This window comes from Protomyctophum bolini, assembly GCF_963924005.1.
Source record: "Protomyctophum bolini genome assembly, chromosome: 14".
In the NCBI taxonomy this organism is placed as follows: Eukaryota; Metazoa; Chordata; class Actinopteri; order Myctophiformes; family Myctophidae; genus Protomyctophum; species Protomyctophum bolini.
Genome location: NC_137875.1, coordinates 924,054 through 944,335, shown reverse-complemented (window position 1 = coordinate 944,335; position 20,282 = coordinate 924,054). Strand labels below are relative to the sequence as shown.

Genomic DNA, 20,282 nt, shown 5'->3' with positions numbered 1-20,282 from the left:
ATGTCTAATAGTATTTTCTTATTACAATGTTTTATGTACATAAAATACATCTATTCTATACTATGCATACCGGAATACTATAAGGTTCACTTCTCATAACAAGCTTGTTTAACCCATTCTGACCTGAGATCAGATTCATACGAGGTTTCCACTCGACACACACACTGGGTCTGATTAACCCATTCTGACCTGAGATCAGATTCATACGAGGTTTCCACTGGACACACACTGGGTCTGATTAACCCATTCTGACCTGAGATCAGATTCATACGAGGTTTCCACTCGACACACACTGGGTCTGATTAACCCATTCTGACCTGAGATCAGATTCATACGAGGTTTCCACTCGACACACACTGGGTCTGATGAACCCATTCTGACCTGAGATCAGATTCATACGAGGTTTCCACTCGACACACACTGGGTCTGATTAACCCATTCTGACCTGAGATCAGATTCATACGAGGTTTCCACTCGACACACACTGGGTCTGATGAACCCATTCTGACCTGAGATCAGATTCATACGAGGTTTCCACTGGACACACACACTGGGTCTGATGAACCCATTCTGACCTGAGATCAGATTCATACGAGGTTTCCACTGGACACACACTGGGTCTGATGAACCCATTCTGACCTGAGATCAGATTCATACGAGGTTTCCACTGGACACACACTGGTCATAGATAGAGGGCTCAGTTGATTTCCAGAATAGGTATTTAGTTCCTTTTGTTTGTTTCTTTGAGTTGCCCCATACAGCCGGTTTCCCTGTAATTGTGTAATGAAAGTATCTTGTAACTTGTCAAGGCTCAGCCCATATTTTGATTTGGTTGGAAACCCATAAATTATCGTTATTAGTCACGTACAGGTTGTCTGGATAGAAGGTTTTATATATATATATATATATATATATCCCACAGCTTATATATATATATATATACACACACCTATATACTATTGTATGTTGTGCATAACCTTCTGTCTATACCTTTATTGTAATACGGTGAAATGAACATCAGTTCACTTGCCAGCCGTGTTGCATCCTTTAATAACCCCTAGACATCTAAGGGAATGCAACACCTCCCAGCACTAAAACATATCGTCATTACGTCACCATCGAAAACCAATTACACTCTGGCATTGGGTCCTTTAATCCACATCTTTATTACGGCATCATTGAGAGCTAGTCATACATTATACTATGTGTATGTAATTTGTAAGTTGATTAGCGGTATACTGTGGTTACTTTGCGCCGTATGCACCGTCCCAGCAAATTACTAATTGTAATTTGTGCCTGATACGGCAGTGGTGTCAGATATACATGTATACATGTAGTATACTGTACACGGGAGCATTACCTTTAATCGTCCCGACACTAAAACATATCGTCATTACGTCACCCTCGAAAACCATTGGTTTTTTACATATACATAGTATATGTATAACTAGCTCTCAATGATTACGATTATTATGATGATGGCAGCACCCCAACTTCCCTCAGCCATGCCAATTTATATTGCGCACACACGCACGCGTTCTCACACACACACACACACACACACACACACACACACACACACACACACACACACACACACACACACTCACACACACACACACACACACACAGCTCCTCCCACTGCGGACACCTTGATGTCGTCATGAAAGGATCAACACATCATGAAGGGAGAAAAAAAATCACACCTGTGTGAAGTGAGCGGCGCTCTCATCACCATCACCACAGGTCATAACATTCCGGCCAATCACACGTGGCGTCCTCAATATTCTGACCTCACTTTTTATCCTCACATGGCTCCGTGGCTCAGCCAGTCACATGGCTCCGTGGCTCAGCCAGTCACATCGCTCTATGGGGCTGTGACCTCACTCAGCAGGGCTAGTCCGACCTTTGACCTGTAAGGTCATCTGGGCTAGTTCAACCTTTGACCTGTAAGGTGGTCGGGGCTAGATTAACCTTTGACCTGTAAGGTGGTCGGGGCTAGATTAACCTTTGACCTGTAAGGTGGTCGGGGCTAGGGCGCGGTCTCTTAAATCGAAGGGTAGCCACGGTTCGGTACGCGGGCTCAGATCGGTGAAACAATAGGATCCACCGCTTTTTTCCCGTGCCGGCAAACCTCCCCTGTAGACCAGAAATGACACACGCTGGGCCCTGGCCTCTGTCGAAGGGCCCAGGCCTCTGTCGAAGGGCCCAGGCCTCTGTCGAAGGGCCCTGGCCTCTGTCGAAGGGCCCAGGCCTCTGTCGAAGGGCCCAGGCCTCTGTCGAAGGGCCCAGGCCTCTGTCGAAGGGCCCTGGCCTCTGTCGAAGGGCCCAGGCCTCTGTCGAAGGGCCCAGGCCTCTGTCGAAGGGCCCAGGCCTCTGTCGAAGGGCCCAGGCCTCTGTCGAAGGGGTGCTCGGGTCAACAGGGCTCCACCCTGGCCCAGGCGTCTCAGTCGAAGGGGTGCTCGGGGCAGCAGGGCTCCACCCTGGCCCAGGCGTCTCAGTCGAAGGGGTGCTCGGGGCAGCAGGGCTCCACCCTGGCCCAGGCGTCTCAGTCGAAGGGGTGCTCGGGGCAGCAGGGCTCCACCCTGGCCCAGGCGTCTCAGTCGAAGGGGTGCTCGGGGCAGCAGGGCTTCACCCTGGCCCAGGCGTCGATGCAGCCCTTGTGGTAGACGCAGAGGCAGGCCAGGCGGGCGATGGTCTGGCCCTGGGCCAACTGGTCCAGGCAGATGCAGCACTCCAGGCCCGCCAGGTCCCGTCTGAGCACGTCCATGTTGTAGGGCAGCGGCGGCGACGTGACGCAGCTCAGCAGGTGCTCCTCGGCCCCGCCTCCGGGGGGGAGGGGCTTGGCGCAGAACGGACAGCAGCGGCCGGCGACCACGTGGTACAGGCCCGCCCACGCGGCGGCCCGCGGGCGGGGGTTTGGCGGCGCGCCCCCCCGCAGCCCGCCGCCGCCACCGGTGGCGGCGCGGGCCCAGAGCAGCAGACGCTCCAGGAAGGTTCGGTGGTGGACGGGCAGGGGGCCGGAGGGGCCCCCCCCTCCTCCTGGTCCCCCTCCTCCTCCTCCTGGTCCTCCTCCTTCTCCTCCTCCTCCTCCTCCGTCCCAGTCGGGTTCAGTGCTCACGGCGGTATCTCGTGTTCCTCCATCTCCTGCTTCCGCCGTCCGTCTCGGACTCTCGTCTGGCGCCGAAGAAGAGGAGGAGGAGGAGGAAGGCGTGACGACCTGCTGGGGTCCAGCCGCCACAGAGCAGCCTCCTCCTCCTCCTCCGTCTCCTCCGTCTCCTCCTCCTCCTCCTCCGTCTCCTCCTCCACCTCCTCCGTCTCCTCCGTCTCCTCCTCCTCCTCCCTCCGACAGGTCCGCCATCATGAGGCTGGGGGCGGCGGGGGCGGCACCGCCGCCAGGCCTGGAGGAGGAGGAGGAGGAGCAGGGCGTACGAGGTCGATACGAGTGGCGTCTGGGCACAGCCACGGCCTTTTTACCGAAGGTGGCGGCCGCCGCTGCCGGCACGACGGGATTGTCGTTGTTGTCGTGGAGGCGACTGGCTCTGGCCCCCATATCTCTCTCTCTCTATGTCTCTATGTCTCTCTCTCTCTCTCTCTCTCTCTCTCTCTGTCCGGGAGGCTTTTACCGGATAGTAGCGTATTTGGAGTAGATATTAGAATGAATCCAGCTGGCTGGACGACGCGTAGCGTATCTGGACGACCTGCTTCCTCTAAGCCAACGCGGGAGAAAAACAAAAGGCTGGGTTTGTTTAGTCTGAAACTGGCTGGCGTCTGTGTCCTGGTGGTTAGGTACGGGGTGCACTGGTCTGTGTCCTGGTGGTTAGGTAGGGGGTGCACTGGGGTATTATGTGTCCTGGTGGTTAGGTAGGGGTGCACTGGGGTATTATGGGGTAATAGGTACGGGGTGCACTGGGGTATTATGGGGTAATAGCAGGGTATTGGGGGGGGGGGGACAACGACGACACTCGCGTTCCTGTTTCAATTCCTTCTTCCCCCTCTTTCCCTCTGACTGTGGATCGTCTCTCGTGTTTACGTTCCTCTCGGAGGATAAAACGCCGGTCATGTGATGAGACCATTTATAGGCGCTCTGCGCTGACGTCACTCGCTGCGCAAACCTAACGCTGCGTGTTGACGCAGCGTTACCAACTCTGTGCTTCTAATGCACGTCACTGCCAGCCTCTCACCGTTCTGAATGCATCAAACTGGGACGCGTCACTCGCTTCCCTCGCACTACGACCAGAGGTGGTCTGAAGTGGTTAAGAAATCACACCTGTGTGAAGTGAGGGGCGCTCTTATCATTATATACCATCATACATCATCATCTCATGAACAACTGAATTCATGCGATTGGTTGGTTAAATTTAACGTCATATTCGGCAACGCTAATTTCTCCTTTCATTCTGTCAATCTCAAACAAAGGGTTGAGGATCACGGTATCATCGGCGTCGTGTTACCGTAAGCAGCACGACAGCGTAACTTTAGCCATTTAGCATTAGAACCGTTTCGAGCAGAACGAGACCCCGGAGTTCACACCGCCTGGAGGACTGCGCCGGCGCCGGCAGCAAATCGCCGTCAGTGTGGCGCGCATGGCGACAGACAGTCGGTGTTGTGTGTGACGTCAGATCAGCCGACGCAGGGAAGCTGGAAGTACCCTCACTAAAAACGCCGGGACAACAACGCTCCACACGTCCCAAACTCTTCTCCCTTCATGGCTCCAAAACTGTGGAATGCACTTCCCATTGCAGTCAGAACTGCAGCCTCACTCCCAATCTTCCGCCGTAGTCTGAAAACCCACGTTTCAGACTCCATCATGGCCCATAGCACTTACCCCACCCCCTTAGATAGCACTTTATGTAGACTTAGATAGCATTTGATACAGACTTATAGCACGTTATGTAGACAGCACTATGATTGCATTGTATGTAGCCATAGCACGTCATAGTACATATGTATAGCATAGTAGTATAGATGTATAGTTTATATGTATAGTTTCATATTCCACTGTTACTTTCTTAGCTTAGGCATGTTTCATGATAAATGCTTTCATGTGATGTATTCCCATGCTTTTTTGTTCTTGCTTAATGTAAGTCGCTCTGGATTAAGAGCGTCTGATAAATGCCTAAATTGTAAATTGTAGAGCAGAGCCGTGGGCAGCATTCTGCGCTACGAGCTTGTAGGTCTGCTATTTTTGAAAGATCGAAGAACGAAGATCTCAGGTCAGAATGGGTTAATCAGACCAGTGTGTGTCCAGTGGAAATCTCGTATGAATCTGATCTCAGGTCAGAATGGGGTAAAAGCTCATTTAGAACAGAGCGGAAAAACACTGATACGTTTCACGCACGCACGCACAGAGAGTAACCCAGACCGTTTTCATTTATGACTGTTTACTGACATAACATAATCTAAAATAAAAAATATCAATAAATCAATAAATAAATAATGCCTTGTGGAATAATGAAGGAAACACCACAACCAACACGTACAGTACAGAAAATATCATCGTAACAGATCAGGAACAAAGGATTCTTTCACTTTAGAGAGCGAGGAGAGAGAGAGAGAGAGAGAGAGAGAGAGAGAGAGAGAGAGAGAGAGAGAGAGAGAGAGAGAGAGGTTAACTTGAGTGTGGATAAGGAGTTGAAAGTTGGATATAGCAAAGCAAAACAGAGAAAACGAGATAGATTTTAGTTTGAGCTACAAAGTCAATGTGAAGACGCTCCAAAGTCACGATGCTGCGCAGAGAGGAGCGAACGCAACCTTACAATCGCTTCGGTGTCTAACGGGACTTTTTCCCCCAACGGAACCTTTAACGGAACTTTTAACAGGACTTTTCCCCCCAACGGGAATTTTAACGGAACGGTTCCTAAAAGTTCCTAAAGGTACCTAAGGACCATTCTACAAATTCCTTCTAAATCCTGACAGTTTTCTGAATAACCCTCATGTTTCTATGTCAGTGGTTCTCACAGGCTTAAACCCTGTGTTTCTATGTCAGTGGTTCTCACAGGGTTAAACCCTGTGTTTCTATGTCAGTGGTTCTCACAGGGTTAAACCCTATGTTTCTATGTCAGTGGTTCTCACAGGGTTAAACCCTATGTTTCTATGTCAGTGGTTCTCACAGGGTTAAACCCTGTGTTTCTATGTCAGTGGTTCTCACAGGGTTAAACCCTATGTTTCTATGTCAGTGGTTCATTTGGCCACGGACCCCCCATCTGAAAATATGTTGTTTCAAGGGACCTCCTCCCAGAAGCAAAGATTTGCAAAGATTTTCGCTCTGAAAGAATATATATTCAAAGCTTTGCACTACATTTTCACGATTTTTCAAAAATAGCAGAGCTTGTAGATCTGCTATTTTTTTCAATAGCTAAAGTACAACTTAATGCTTAAAACACCAAAAGGGGTTCCCGTCCTGAATGGGTTAACAGCGGATTATGTCCAACCACAGTTAAGTCAAACGAAACATAAAATATGACACTTATACAATATATAGTTGGCCGAGGTGCACCCAGGGCTCTGTACTTGATCCCAACCTTTCTGCCCCCTCCCCCCCCCCCCCCCGGTAGGGTCTAAGTGGTTAACCAATCAAAACCCTCCATCGTTTTCCTCGTGTCTCCCAAACGGACCGCTCAGATCACATGTCATAGTCAGCCAATCACAATCTCTTATCAGTCACCTCCATCAGCCAATGGGAACGTTGCGTCGGCTCATCTCAAACCAATGAACACAGCGATGACATCACTCGACGTCAATGATGTCACAGGGGCCGGCCAATCGGAGCCGTAAAATTTGGCGATCAAAGATTTGGGTTTAACGTCCCCGCCACGTCGACGGACCAATCACGTCGCCGCGTTGCGCGGCGATGTCGTCAAAGGGCGATGTCGTAGAGACGTCCCACGCGGGCCAGCCAATCGCTGAGCGCCTGGCGCACGCGAGCGTCCGTCACGTGACAGGTCAGCTGACTCAGGCAGGGGAACAGGATTGGCTGCAGCGACAGGAAGCAGGAGTCTGACATCATCAGGATGTGGTTGAGTACCGTGAGGACCATGCTGGTCCACGCCTGTAATAGATTACATCATAGATTACTGTGATACATTACATCATATTACTGTAATATATTACATACTAGATTACATTACATACTAGATTACTGTAATAAATTACATAATATAGTACTGTAATAGATTACATAATATATTACATCATAGATTACTGTGAAATATTACATCATATTACTGTAATACATTACATCATAGATTACTGTGATAGATTACATCATATTACTGTCTCGTCGTCATGAAAGCGGGCGGGGCTGCGACATTACACTAGTAAGACGCCCTCAGGGCGAGGTCAGGGCGAGGTCAGAGGTCAAACAACAGAGCTTCTTAATACGGCACGGTCGAGAAGCAGGAGTTCAAATATATTAATCTGGTGTCAGTGAGGTCAGAGGTCAGATGAGGTCAATTCATGTCCAGCTCCATATATGGAGATCTGATGAGGTCAGATCAACATATGGAGATCTAAGGGTGGAAGCGGGGGGGAGGGGGGTCACTGTTTGTCACATTATGCTGTGGGACTGGGGATGCACACACACACACACACACACACACACACACACACACACACACACACCTGTATGTGTGCCTGGGTGTCTCTCAGGGAGATGTTGTGGCTGACGTGGCTAGCGGGTCGGCGCAGTAGTTCCGGTCCGGCGCTCACAGAGTGTCTGAGAGGAGGTCCGCTCACGCCCTCTAGCAGCACCTAGTGGACAGAGGAGGGACAACAACCACACTATTATACACCCCCTAGTGGCCAGAGGAGGAACAACCACACTAATTATAGTTAGATTTGTGGCTATGGGATGGTAGCTGGGGCTATGGGATGGTAGCTGGGGCTATGGGACGGTAGCTGGGGCTATGGGATGGTAGCTGGGGCTATGGGATGGTAGCTGGGGCTATGGGATGGTAGCTGGGGCTATGGGACGGTAGCTGGGGCTATGGGACGGTAGCTGGGGCTATGGGACGGTAGCTGGGGCTATGGGACGGTAGCTGGGGCTATGGGACGGTAGCTGGGGCTATGGGACGGTAGCTGGGGCTATGGGAAAGATATCGTGTATGGAACAGATATACGGTAAGATAACAATTCCAACATTTTATATTCTGTATAATCTGAGCTTTCGTTCAAATGTTTCTACCACTAACTGCTCTTACACAATTGACAAATTATATATTCTCTTCTTTTGACAAAGGTCATTTAACTGGTGCTGTTTTTATTTGATGAGGCTACGCTACAGCCAACCTGGCAACCATTGATGAGGCTACGCTACAGCCAACCTGGCAACCATTGATGAGGCTACGCTACAGCCAACCTGTTAACCTTTGATGAGGCTACGCTACAGCCAACCTGTTAACCTTTGATGAGGCTACGCTACAGCCAACCTGTTAACCATTGATGAGGCTACGCTACAGCCAACCTGGCAACCTTTGATGAGGCTACGCTACAGCCAACATGGCAACCATTGATGAGGCTACGCTACAGCCAACCTGGCAACCTTTGATGAGGCTACGCTACAGCCAACCTGGCAACCTTTGATGAGGCTACGCTACAGCCAACATGGCAACCATTGATGAGGCTACGCTACAGCCAACCTGGCAACCTTTGATGAGGCTACGCTACAGCCAACCTGGCAACCTTTGATGAGGCTACGCTACAGCCAACATGGCAACCATTGATGAGGCTACGCTACAGCCAACCTGGCAACCATTGATGAGGCTACGCTACAGCCAACCTGTTAACCTTTGATGAGGCTACGCTACAGCCAACCTGTTAACCTTTGATGAGGCTACGCTACAGCCAACCTGGCAACCATTGATGAGGCTACGCTACAGCCAACCTGGCAACCATTGATTGACCCACCTGGGGTCTCTGCAGGGGCCGGTGCTGCTGGGGGTCAGAGGAGGAGGAGGAGGAGGGCGCCCCCTGGTGGTGGCAGCCCTGCTCCTTCATGTAGAGGTTGATGTGTTTCTGCGGGGGAGGGGCAGCGGGAGCGGGAGGGGTCTTCCTGCGCTGCCTGTAGTCGGCCACCAGGCGGCTCAGCGAGCGCTCCGTGGCCCCTCCCATGCTGTACAGCCGGTTCCCCGCGCTCTCCCACCACTCCCTGCGCCGGCCCCCCCCAGGGCCCGGAGCACATCTACTTCCTGTTCCTGTTCCACTTCCTGGTGCACTGCAGAGAGACAGAGAGAGAACATTTAGACCTGAGACCAGATTCTACAAATGTCTTCTAAATCCTGACAGTGTTCTGAAAACCCTCATGTTTCTATTATGTCAGTGGTTCTCACAGGGTTAAACCCTCATGTTTCTATGTCAGTGGTTCTCACAGGGGTAAACCCTATGTTTCTATGTCAGTGGTTCTCACAGGGTTAAACCCTATGTTTCTATGTCAGTGGTTCTCACAGGGTTAAACCCTATGTTTCTATGTCAGTGGTTCTCACAGGGTTAAACCCTATGTTTCTATGTCAGTGGTTCTCACAGGGGTAAACCCTATGTTTCTAGGTCAGTGGTTCTCACAGGGTTAAACCCTATGTTTCTATGTCAGTGGTTCTCACAGGGTTAAACCCTATGTTTCTATGTTGGTGGTTCTCACAGGGTTAAACCCTATGTTTCTATGTCAGTGGTTCTCACAGGGTTTAACCCTATGTTTCTATGTCAGTGGTTCTCACAGGGTTAAAACCCCATGTTTCTATGTCAGTGGTTCTCACAGGGTTAAACCCTATGTTTCTATATCAGTGGTTCTCACAGGGTTAAACCCTATGTTTCTATATCAGTGGTTCTCACAGGGTTAAACCCTATGTTTCTATGTCAGTGGTTCTCACAGGGTTAAACCCTATGTTTCTATGTCAGTGGTTCTCACAGGGTTAAACCCTATGTTTCTATATCAGTGGTTCTCACAGGGTTAAACCCTATGTTTCTATGTCAGTGGTTCTCACAGGGTTAAACCCTATGTTTCTATATCAGTGGTTCTCACAGGGTTAAACCCTATGTTTCTATGTCAGTGGTTCTCACAGGGTTATTAAACCCTATGTTTCTATGGCAGTGGTTCTCACAGGGTTAAACCCTATGTTTCTATGTCAGTGGTTCTCACAGGGTTAAACCCTATGTTTCTATATCAGTGGTTCTCACAGGGTTAAACCCTATGTTTCTATATCAGTGGTTCTCACAGGGTTAAACCCTCATGATCAAGCGTTATTCACGTTTTAAGGTTTTTCGATCTCATCCACTAAAATGGAGCGGGACCATTTTGGATGACGTCCCGCCTGGGAATGACATTGAATGTTTGAATTGAATGAACAGACGCTCCCAGCCTGTGGAGCGACGCTCCCAGCCTATGGAGCGGTGCTCGCTCCCAGCCTGTGGAGCGACGCTCCCAGCCTGTGGAGCGACGCTCCCAGCCTGTGGAGCGACGCTCCCAGCCTGTGGAGCGACGCTCCCAGCCTGTGGAGCGACGCTCCCAGCCTATGGAGCGGTGCTCGCTCCCAGACTGTGGAGCGGTGCTCCCAGCCTATGGAGCGGTGCTCGCTCCCAGACTGTGGAGCGGTGCTCCCAGCCTGTGGAGCGGTGCTCCCAGCCTGTGGAGCGGTGCTCCCAGCCTGTGGAGCGGTGCTCGCTCCCAGACTGTGGAGCGGTGCTCCCAGCCTGTGGAGCGGTGCTCCCAGCCTGTGGAGCGGTGCTCCCAGCCTATGGAGCGGTGCTCCCAGCCTATGGAGCGGTGCTCCCAGCCTGTGGAGCGGTGCTCCCAGCCTATGGAGCGGTGCTCGCTCCCAGACTGTGGAGCGGTGCTCCCAGCCTGTGGAGCGGTGCTCCCAGCCTATGGAGCGGTGCTCGCTCCCAGACTGTGGAGCGGTGCTCCCAGCCTGTGGAGCGGTGCTCCCAGCCTATGGAGCGGTGCTCGCTCCCAGACTGTGGAGCGGTGCTCCCAGCCTGTGGAGCGGTGCTCCCAGCCTGTGGAGCGGTGCTCCCAGACTGTGGAGCGGTGCTCCCAGCCTGTGGAGCGGTGCTCCCAGACTGTGGAGCGGTGCTCCCAGACTGTGGAGCGGTGCTCCCAGCCTATGGAGCGGTGCTCGCTCCCAGACTGTGGAGCGGTGCTCCCAGCCTGTGGAGCGGTGCTCCCAGCCTATGGAGCGGTGCTCGCTCCCAGACTGTGGAGCGGTGCTCCCAGCCTATGGAGCGGTGCTCGCTCCCAGACTGTGGAGCGGTGCTCCCAGCCTGTGGAGCGGTGCTCGCTCCCAGCCTGTGGAGCGACGCTCCCAGCCTGTGGAGCGACGCTCCCAGCCTATGGAGCGGTGCTCGCTCCCAGACTGTGGAGCGGTGCTCCCAGCCTATGGAGCGGTGCTCGCGCCCAGCCTGTGGAGCGGTGCTCCCAGCCTATGGAGCGGTGCTCGCTCCCAGACTGTGGAGCGGTGCTCCCAGCCTGTGGAGCGGTGCTCCCAGCCTATGGAGCGGTGCTCGCTCCCAGACTGTGGAGCGGTGCTCCCAGCCTGTGGAGCGACGCTCCCAGCCTATGGAGCGGTGCTCGCTCCCAGCCTGTGGAGCGACGCTCCCAGCCTGTGGAGCGACGCTCCCAGCCTGTGGAGCGACGCTCCCAGCCTGTGGAGCGATGCGCTCCCAGCCTGATTGACAGCCCATCCATCCACACAGAAAAGTCCTATCTGATTGACAGCCCATTCATCCATACAGAAAAGTCCTATCTGATTGACAGCCCATACATCCATACAGAAAAGTCTTATCTGATTGACAGCCCATCCATCCACACAGAAAAGTCCTATCTGATTGACATCCCATACATCCACACAGAAAAGTCCTATCTGATTGACATCCCATACATCCACACAGAAAAGTCCTATCTGATTGACAGCCCATACATCCATACAGAAAAGTCTTATCTGATTGACAGCCCATCCATCCACACAGAAAAGTCCTATCTGATTGACATCCCATACATCCACACAGAAAAGTCCTATCTGATTGACATCCCATACATCCACACAGAAAAGTCCTATCTGATTGACAGCCCATACATCCACACAGAAAATAAAAGACCTATCTGATTGATTGGTCGATCAATCAATCAATCTGATTGCATTAAACAACGTTAAACTCACATTATGTTTGGGTCAGTCTTCAATAGAAGACTTCTAAATATAGAAATCCACATGAGTGGCAGACACCCACCTGACCCCGGGGCCTGGAGGGGGCATGCCGGGGCCTGGAGACTCTGAGGGCGTGGCCCTCGTTGACCCCTGACCCCTGGAGCCATCCTCTGAGGGCGTGGCCCGGGCGGAGGACGGAGTGGAGGCGTCTGATTGGTAGAGAGGCAGGAAGAACAGCTGGTCTCCTCTGGAGGGAACAATAGTTCAGTAATCAGGGGTGCCCAAAAGGTAGGTTGTGATCTACCAGTAGATCACAAAGGCTGTGACCAGGCAGACCAGTGGCCCTAAAACATACATATTATGGCATCCGACATGACACTTGAATTAACTTGGTGACTTGATTGATTGACATTAAAAATGGCCTGTTATTTTAACCCACAACAGAATACTTTGTTTTCAAGAGTGTTGAGCACAAAGATCAGTAGCATTAGAAAGTTACATGCATATGTAACTTATGTAACTTATGTAACATATGTAACCCCTCAAGACCTATTGACCCCGGGTACTCCATAAGACCTATTGACCCCGGGTACTCCATAAGACTTATTGACCCCGGGTACTCCATAAGACTTATTGACCCCGGGTACTCCATAAGACCTATTGACCCCGGGTACTCCATAAGACTTATTGACCCCGGGTACTCCATAAGACTTATTGACCCCGGGTACTCCATAAGACCTATTGACCCCGGGTACTCCATAAGACCTATTGACCCCGGGTACTCCATAAGACTTATTGACCCCGGGTACTCCATAAGACTTATTGACCCCGGGTACTCCATAAGACTTATTGACCCCGGGTACTCCATAAGACTTATTGACCCCGGGTACTCCATAAGACCTATTGACCCCGGGTACTCCATAAGACTTATTGACCCCGGGTACTCCATAAGACCTATTGACCCCGGGTACTCCATAAGACTTATTGACCCCGGGTACTCCATGAGACTTATTGACCCCGGGTACTCCATAAGACTTATTGACCCCGGGTACTCCATAAGACCTATTGACCCCGGGTACTCCATAAGGCTTATTGACCCCGGGTACTCCATGAGACTTATTGACCCCGGGTACTCCATAAGGCTTATTGACCCCGGGTACTCCATGAGACTTATTGACCCCGGGTACTCCATAAGGCTTATTGACCCCGGGTACTCCATAAGACCTATTGACCCCGGGTACTCCATAAGACTTATTGACCCCGGGTACTCCATAAGACTTATTGACCCCGGGTACTCCATAAGACTAATTGACCCCGGGTACTCCATGAGACTTATTGACCCCGGGTACTCCATAAGACTAATTGACCCCGGGTACTCCATAAGACTTATTGACCCCGGGTACTCCATAAGACTTATTGACCCCGGGTACTCCATAAGGCTTATTGACCCCGGGTACTCCATAAGACTTATTGACCCCGGGTACTCCATAAGACTAATTGACCCCGGGTACTCCATGAGACTTATTGACCCCGGGTACTCCATAAGACTAATTGACCCCGGGTACTCCATAAGACCTATTGACCCCGGGTACTCCATAAGACTTATTGACCCCGGGTACTCCATAAGACTTATTGACCCCGGGTACTCCATAAGACCTATTGACCCCGGGTACTCCATAAGACTTATTGACCCCGGGGACTCCATAAGGCTTATTGACCCCGGGTACTCCATAAGCTTGTTATCGGATTTTGTCGGGTATCGGTTATCGAGCTCCATCCCTAATCTGGACGTACCTGCTTGGGGGCGTGTCTCACCTGCTTGGGGGCGTGTCTCACCTGCTGGGGGGCGTGTCCTCCAGGTCCAGGTGCATCTGGACGTAGCTGCTGCAGAGGTCCATCAGGACCTTGTGGAGACGCCTGAGCAGCCAGGACCAGTCTGCCCCGCCCACCGGGACCACCGGGGTCCACCACGCCTGTCTGCTCTCTACTGCCCCCTGTCTGCGAGGAGGACTCACCTGGCACAGACAGACAGACAGACGCTGTGTTCATGACTTGTATCAAATTTCGGATGCCAAGCTAACTGTTGCTAACTTGTGCTAAGCTACCTGCCTATCATTGTGCTAAGCAAGCTAATTAGCATTGTGCTAAACCAGCCAATTAGCATTGTGCTAAGCCAGCTAATTAGCATTGTGCTAAACTACCTGACTAGCATTGTGTAAAGCTACCCGACTAGTATTGTGCTAAGCTACCTGCGTAGCATTGTGCTAAACCAGCTAATTAGCATTGTGCTAAGCTACCTGACTAGCATTGTGCTAAGCTACCTGCCTAGCATTGTGCTAAGCTACCTGCCTAGCATTGTGCTAGGCTACCTGCCTAGCATTGTGCTAAGCTACCTGTGCCGTCTCCTCAAAGATATCTTCATCCTCGGAGGAAGCGGAGGCCGGGTGGGAGGAGTCAGAACTACCACCATCGTCCTCGGAAATGATCTTCTTCACCTGATTGGTCAAAAACATTACAAAAAAACACAATAATGCTAATTGTACCCAAAAGCATTTATTGGAATGTTTCCTGTGATTGGTTGGATTACAGGGTCAGAATAACCCAAGTAGACCAGAGACTAGATTCTACAAACGTCTTCTAAATCCTGACTATGTTTCTATATCCGTGGTTCTCAAGCTATTTCATGTCAAGGACCAACAGAATTAGCAGACCCCCATCTGAAAACATGATGTTCCAGGGACCCCCATCTGAAAACATGTTGTTCCAGGGACCCCCATCTGAAAACATGTTGTTCCAGGGACCCCCATCTGAAAACATGTTGTTCCAGGGAGCCCCCAGGAGCAAAGATTTTAGTTAAAAACGTTCACTCTGAAAGAATAGATATTCAAAGATTTGCCCCACATTTTCAAGATTTTGTTTCAAAAATAGCAGATGTACAAGGTTAGGGTCAGGTTAGGGTCAGGGGTCAGGTAAGGAAAGCAAAGGTACTATGTTTACCCTGCAGGGTAACTGGACTAAGCTCAAGAACTTGTTTACAGCCAGGCCCTGCTCATAGAACATTTCATGGTAGAGGGTTCAATGCCTTGCTCAAGGGCACTTCAGTGGTGGTTGCGTGCGTTTTTAACGTGCCGGTCCGGGGATACGAACTATAGCGACCTTACCGATATCAAGGCCGCTCCGCAAACCGCTCGGCCACCGCCAGGTTAGGGTCGGGGGTCAGGTTAGGGTCAGAGGTCAGGGGTCAGAGTCAGGTACCTGCTGGGGGCTGAGGCTGTCCGTCTGGCTCAGCGTGGCAGACAGCAGCGTCTGGAAGTAGAGGTTGAAGCTCATGGCCGACTGCCTGTAGAGGTTGGCCGCTCCGCACACGCCCGACACCTTCATCAGGAGATACTTCAGACCCGGACGGGTGTCGAAGTCACGCGCCGTCCTGACCGGGGACAGAGGACAGGGATTTAGACCACTGGAGGACAGAGATTTAGACCTCTGGAGGACAGAGATTTAGACAACTGGAGGACAGAGATTTAGACAACTGGAGGACAGGGATTTAGACCACTGGAGGACAGAGATTTAGACAACTGGAGGACAGGGATTTAGACCACTGGAGGACAGAGATTTAGACCACTGGAGGACAGGGATTTAGACCACTGGAGGACAGAGATTTAGACCTCTGGAGGACAGGGATTTAGACCACTGGAGGACAGAGATTTAGACCTCTGGAGGACAGAGATTTAGACAACTGGAGGACAGAGATTTAGACAACTGGAGGACAGGGATTTAGACCACTGGAGGACAGAGATTTAGACAACTGGAGGACAGAGGACAGAGGTTTGAGGACAGAGGTTTATACAACTGGAGGACAGAGGTTTAGACCTCTGGAGGACAGTGGAGGAGGACGACCACTGGAGGACAGTTAACCCGTTCTGACCTGAGATCAGATTCTAAAAAATGTCTGTTTTTTTCTTAAAAAGCCTATGTTTCTATATGTCGGTCGTTCTTCGATTTTTCAAAAAAATAGCACACCTACAAGCTCATAGCGCGCCACCGAGTGGCGCGCTATGAGCTTGTATATGTGCTATTTTTAAATGGCTAAAGCATAACGTAATGCTAACACCACAATGGGTTAACGACGCGCCGTTATTAAAACAGTTTAAGAGCCATAAACGTATTTTATTTTAATCTTTATTCTTTTATCCATATTTAGAAAATGTCTCTAATCTGGTGTACAGGTGATGACATCATGCACATTACATGCATAATATAATTACAAATTCTCTCTTTTGTTATAATGGGAGGATTGGCACTCAAAGCCTAAACTGGTGACCACCAGGTGGCGCTGAAAGAGTTTTAACGTTTTAAGATTTTCGATCTGATTGGCTAAAATGAGGGGGGGGGGGGGGACGACATCCGATGGAGCATTGGTTCGAAGGAGCATGCCGACATGCCGGCCAATGGGAGCGGTGCATGCCGACATGCCGTCCAATGGGAGCACTGACCTGTAGGAGTCCAGCAGCAGGTCCAGGATGATTGACAGGTTGGTCATGGAGATGTAGCGCAGGAAGCCCGCCGGCCGGGTCACGTGACCAGAGGTCACCGGGTCGGAGGTCACGGGGCTCATCCTCTCCCGAGAGGTCTCGGGGGTCACGGGGTCAGAGGTGGCGGGGGTCACGGGGTCAGAGGTCGCGGGGGTCATGCTGTCCTGACCCTCGGGCTGCCTGACGAACTCATCCAGAAGGATGTCGTGGAGGTTCTGGAGCAACACCTGGTGAGACAGGAGACTGACCACGATGGAGCGGAACGGAACCCTATTGGAGGAGAGGACACGTCAACACCTGGTCCTATAGGAGGAGAGGACACATCAACACCTGGTCCTATAGGAGGAGAGGACACATCAACACCTGGTCCTATAGGAGGAGAGGACACATCAACACCTGGTCCTATAGGAGGAGAGGACACATCAACACCTGTTCCTATAAATAACCACTCATAACATTGTGTCTATGGGGGCATGTACTTTATAAATAACCACTCGTAACATTGTGTCTATGGGGCATGTACTTTATAAATAACCACAACCTTCTCAAACGGTTTGGTTTGTTATAAACGTCAGAGACGTCCGCATACTTATATGCTTTTATACGACGTTCATATAAAATCCATAGAACGTATTGTACTGTAGCCCCTCAGCAGTGAACTACGCCAGAGACTCCACCTTGAGCCATCTAGCCTTTATATGTTTATGTCAGAACAGCTGGGAGGCGTCAGCGCGGTAGAGATCAGAGCACCCGGAAAACAAGCAGTGAGCAGCATGGAATCCTCCCCATAGAGTGGATCCTCCCTCGTTTGACTAAGGACGCGCTGTGATTGGCCACAATGGCCAGTGCACTTGTGCAAGACGTGCTGTGATTGGCCAGTATTAGCTACTTTGAGTGGCAGTCGGTGGGAAATGCTCTCGCCACAGAATCTACTAGTATTCTGGCCATGATGATCATTCTGGGCGGCCCCGGCTGTTGGTACGCAGAAGCGCTTCCCGGCGCTTGATTGAGAGCGCATTATGAATTTTGACGGCGCATGCGCACTGGCGCACCACTTATGTGCAGCCCTGGGTATATTAAACATTAAACATAGTGACAAACTGGCTGTGTGCTCAAGAAATATATCTCTGATTGACACGCACGCAGACAGACAGACAGACAGACAGACAGACAGACAGAACACTTACCCAATCTTCCTGCGAGCAGCGTTAGAGAAACCACAGAGAAAAGATGTGTTCTATTCTCACAGATATCAATGACCATGTTTTACCTCATGTTACAATATTGACTCTTCTGGTGACTTTTAAAAACACCACATTAACGATAGGTGTGTGCGTGTGTGTGCGTGCGTGTGTGTGTGTGTGTGTGTGCGCGCGTACCTCTTATGCGGCTCCGAGGGCAGCTCTATGATGAGCAGACAGGACTGAGCATGCTCGAAGCCTTCCTTGCTATTGGGCGTCTTGGGAGAGCACTGAGTGTCCAGCATAAACACCTGGAACCAGGGAGGGAAAAAAGTAATTTACTGAACTCATTGACCGCCATCTAGTGGTGGCTTACTGTTTACCCAGGCATGCTTCTTTCACTTACGCAACATCTCCAAAATAAAATCTATTCTCACTCCCACTGACCTAGAAAAGAGTATGCACGCATTTGTTTCTTGACTATTGCAACGGACTCTATACCACTCTATCCAGCTCCTCTTTATCCAAACTTCAACCTGTACAGAACAACAACACCAACCGTCGAGCACACATCACCCGCCGGTCTTAGCCACACTCCATTGGCTGCCCATCAAGGCTAGAATAGATTTTAAAATCCTTTTAACTACTTTTAAAGCCCTACATGGACTGGCCCCGCCGTATATGTGTGACCTTCTGACCCCCCCAAAGGTCAATGTGAGATCCCTGCGATCCTCTGATAAAGGCCTCCTAATGGTTCCTGGGACTAAAGGAAAGACAAAGGGTGACCGTGCCTTTTGCAGTAGTTGCACCTACTCTGTGGAACGCCCTGCCTTGCACTTTGAAAAATGCTGAGTCTGTCAATATTTTTAAAAGTTTGCTGAAAACGTTTTTATTTCGGGAACATTTTTCTGATGTTATTTGACTTGATTATGTTGTTCTTATTTGCTTGTTGTACTGTCCTGTTTTAATTATGATTGATTTTATTGTGTTCACTGTACAGCACTTTGTAACATTGTTAACCCATTCTGAACGGGAACCCCTTTTGGTGTAAGCATTATGTTATGCTTTAGCTATTGAAAAATAGCAGATCTACAAGCTCATAGCGCGCCACCGAGTGGCGCGCTACGAGCTTGTAGATCTGCTATTTTTGAAAAATCAAAAGAACGACTGACATTTTTAGAATCTGATCTCAGGTCAGAATGGGTTAATCAGACCAGCGTGTGTCCAGTGGAAAACTCGTATGAATCTGATCTCAGGTCAGAATGGGTTAAGAAAGGTGCTTTATAAATAACATTGACTTACTACTGTGGCGCAGGCCGCCATACATTACATCTCAATGGGCGTGGCTCTTGACTTGAAAGCGGTATTGGCCGGAAAACCGCTGAGTCAGGCAGTGAAAATCCGCTAAATGTCTCGCGATTGTCATTTAATCCACCCGAAACGTCTAGGCGAAATAATATCGCCTTAGAGAAAACCAGGCGCAAACCAAGCTCGAAGAAGATCCGAGATGTTTACGTTATTTAAGATGCTGTGTCCCATAGCAAGCACAAATGGTAAAATGGTGCATTTATATAGCGCCTTTATCCAAGGCGCTTTACATAGATTGTGCATTACATTCACCCATTCACACACCGATGGCAGCGGAAACCATGCAAGGCACCAACTAGCACATCGGGAGCAATTAGGGGTTCAGTGTCTTGCTCAAGGACACTTCGACAGTAACTCTGGGGGAGCCCGGGTTCGAACTGGCAACCTTGCGGTTCCCATCCAGGCACTCTACCCCTGAGCCACTGCCGCCGGACCACAGCACAAGCCAGCGGATTGTTTTATTTCCGGTTTAGGGTCGTTAGCGGATCGAAATGGGAGTGGAAACTGGATGCAGCAGAGCACCCGTTGGCATACTAAAAATAGCAGACCTACAAGTTCAAGTTCTGCTATTTTAGAAAAATCGTGAAAATGTGCCTCAAATCTTTGAATATATATTCTTTCAGAGTTTCAGTTTTTAACTCAGATCTTGCTTCTGGGGAACAACATATTTTCAGATGGGGGTCGGCGGCCAATTACATATAATATTTGACATGAAATATTGAGAACCACTGATATAAAAACATGATATAAAAACATTTCGACGTCAGGCCACAATGGGTTAAGAAAGGCGCGATAAGGCCTGTTCTCCAGTAGTGGAGAACAGAAGAATATTCGGGCTACTGGCACTGAAGGATCTGAGACGGCGAAGGAAGTAGATTACTAGTAGTAGTACCTGCTGAGCCATAGCCTAGTAGTATTAATAATAATAATAAAACTTTATTTGTATAGCACCTTTCATGACATGAAATGCAGCTCAAAGTGCTTTACAGAACAATGGAGAAAAAAAAAGAAAAGCAAGGCAACGACATTAAAAAACAAGAGCAGTAAAAAAGTTTAAAAATGTC

General features: G+C 50.2%; 1 protein-coding gene across 1 annotated transcript in view; it reads right to left on the bottom strand.

The window, feature by feature from the left end:
- Positions 1 to 6,248: 6,248 nt before the first annotated feature.
- arfgef3 (ARFGEF family member 3) overlaps positions 6,249 to 20,282 on the bottom strand; it is a 72,219-nt gene continuing 58,185 nt past the window's right edge. Inside the window, exons 37-45 of the mRNA XM_080781582.1 lie at positions 18,049 to 18,161; positions 16,631 to 16,939; positions 15,393 to 15,564; positions 14,531 to 14,632; positions 13,974 to 14,152; positions 12,220 to 12,384; positions 8,908 to 9,214; positions 7,624 to 7,752; positions 6,249 to 7,051 (exon numbers count right to left, since the gene is read on the bottom strand). Of these exons, the coding sequence (XP_080637708.1) occupies positions 6,860 to 7,051; positions 7,624 to 7,752; positions 8,908 to 9,214; positions 12,220 to 12,384; positions 13,974 to 14,152; positions 14,531 to 14,632; positions 15,393 to 15,564; positions 16,631 to 16,939; positions 18,049 to 18,161 (1,668 nt within the window). The 3' untranslated portion in view covers positions 6,249 to 6,859. The remainder of the gene's footprint in view (positions 7,052 to 7,623; positions 7,753 to 8,907; positions 9,215 to 12,219; positions 12,385 to 13,973; positions 14,153 to 14,530; positions 14,633 to 15,392; positions 15,565 to 16,630; positions 16,940 to 18,048; positions 18,162 to 20,282) is intronic.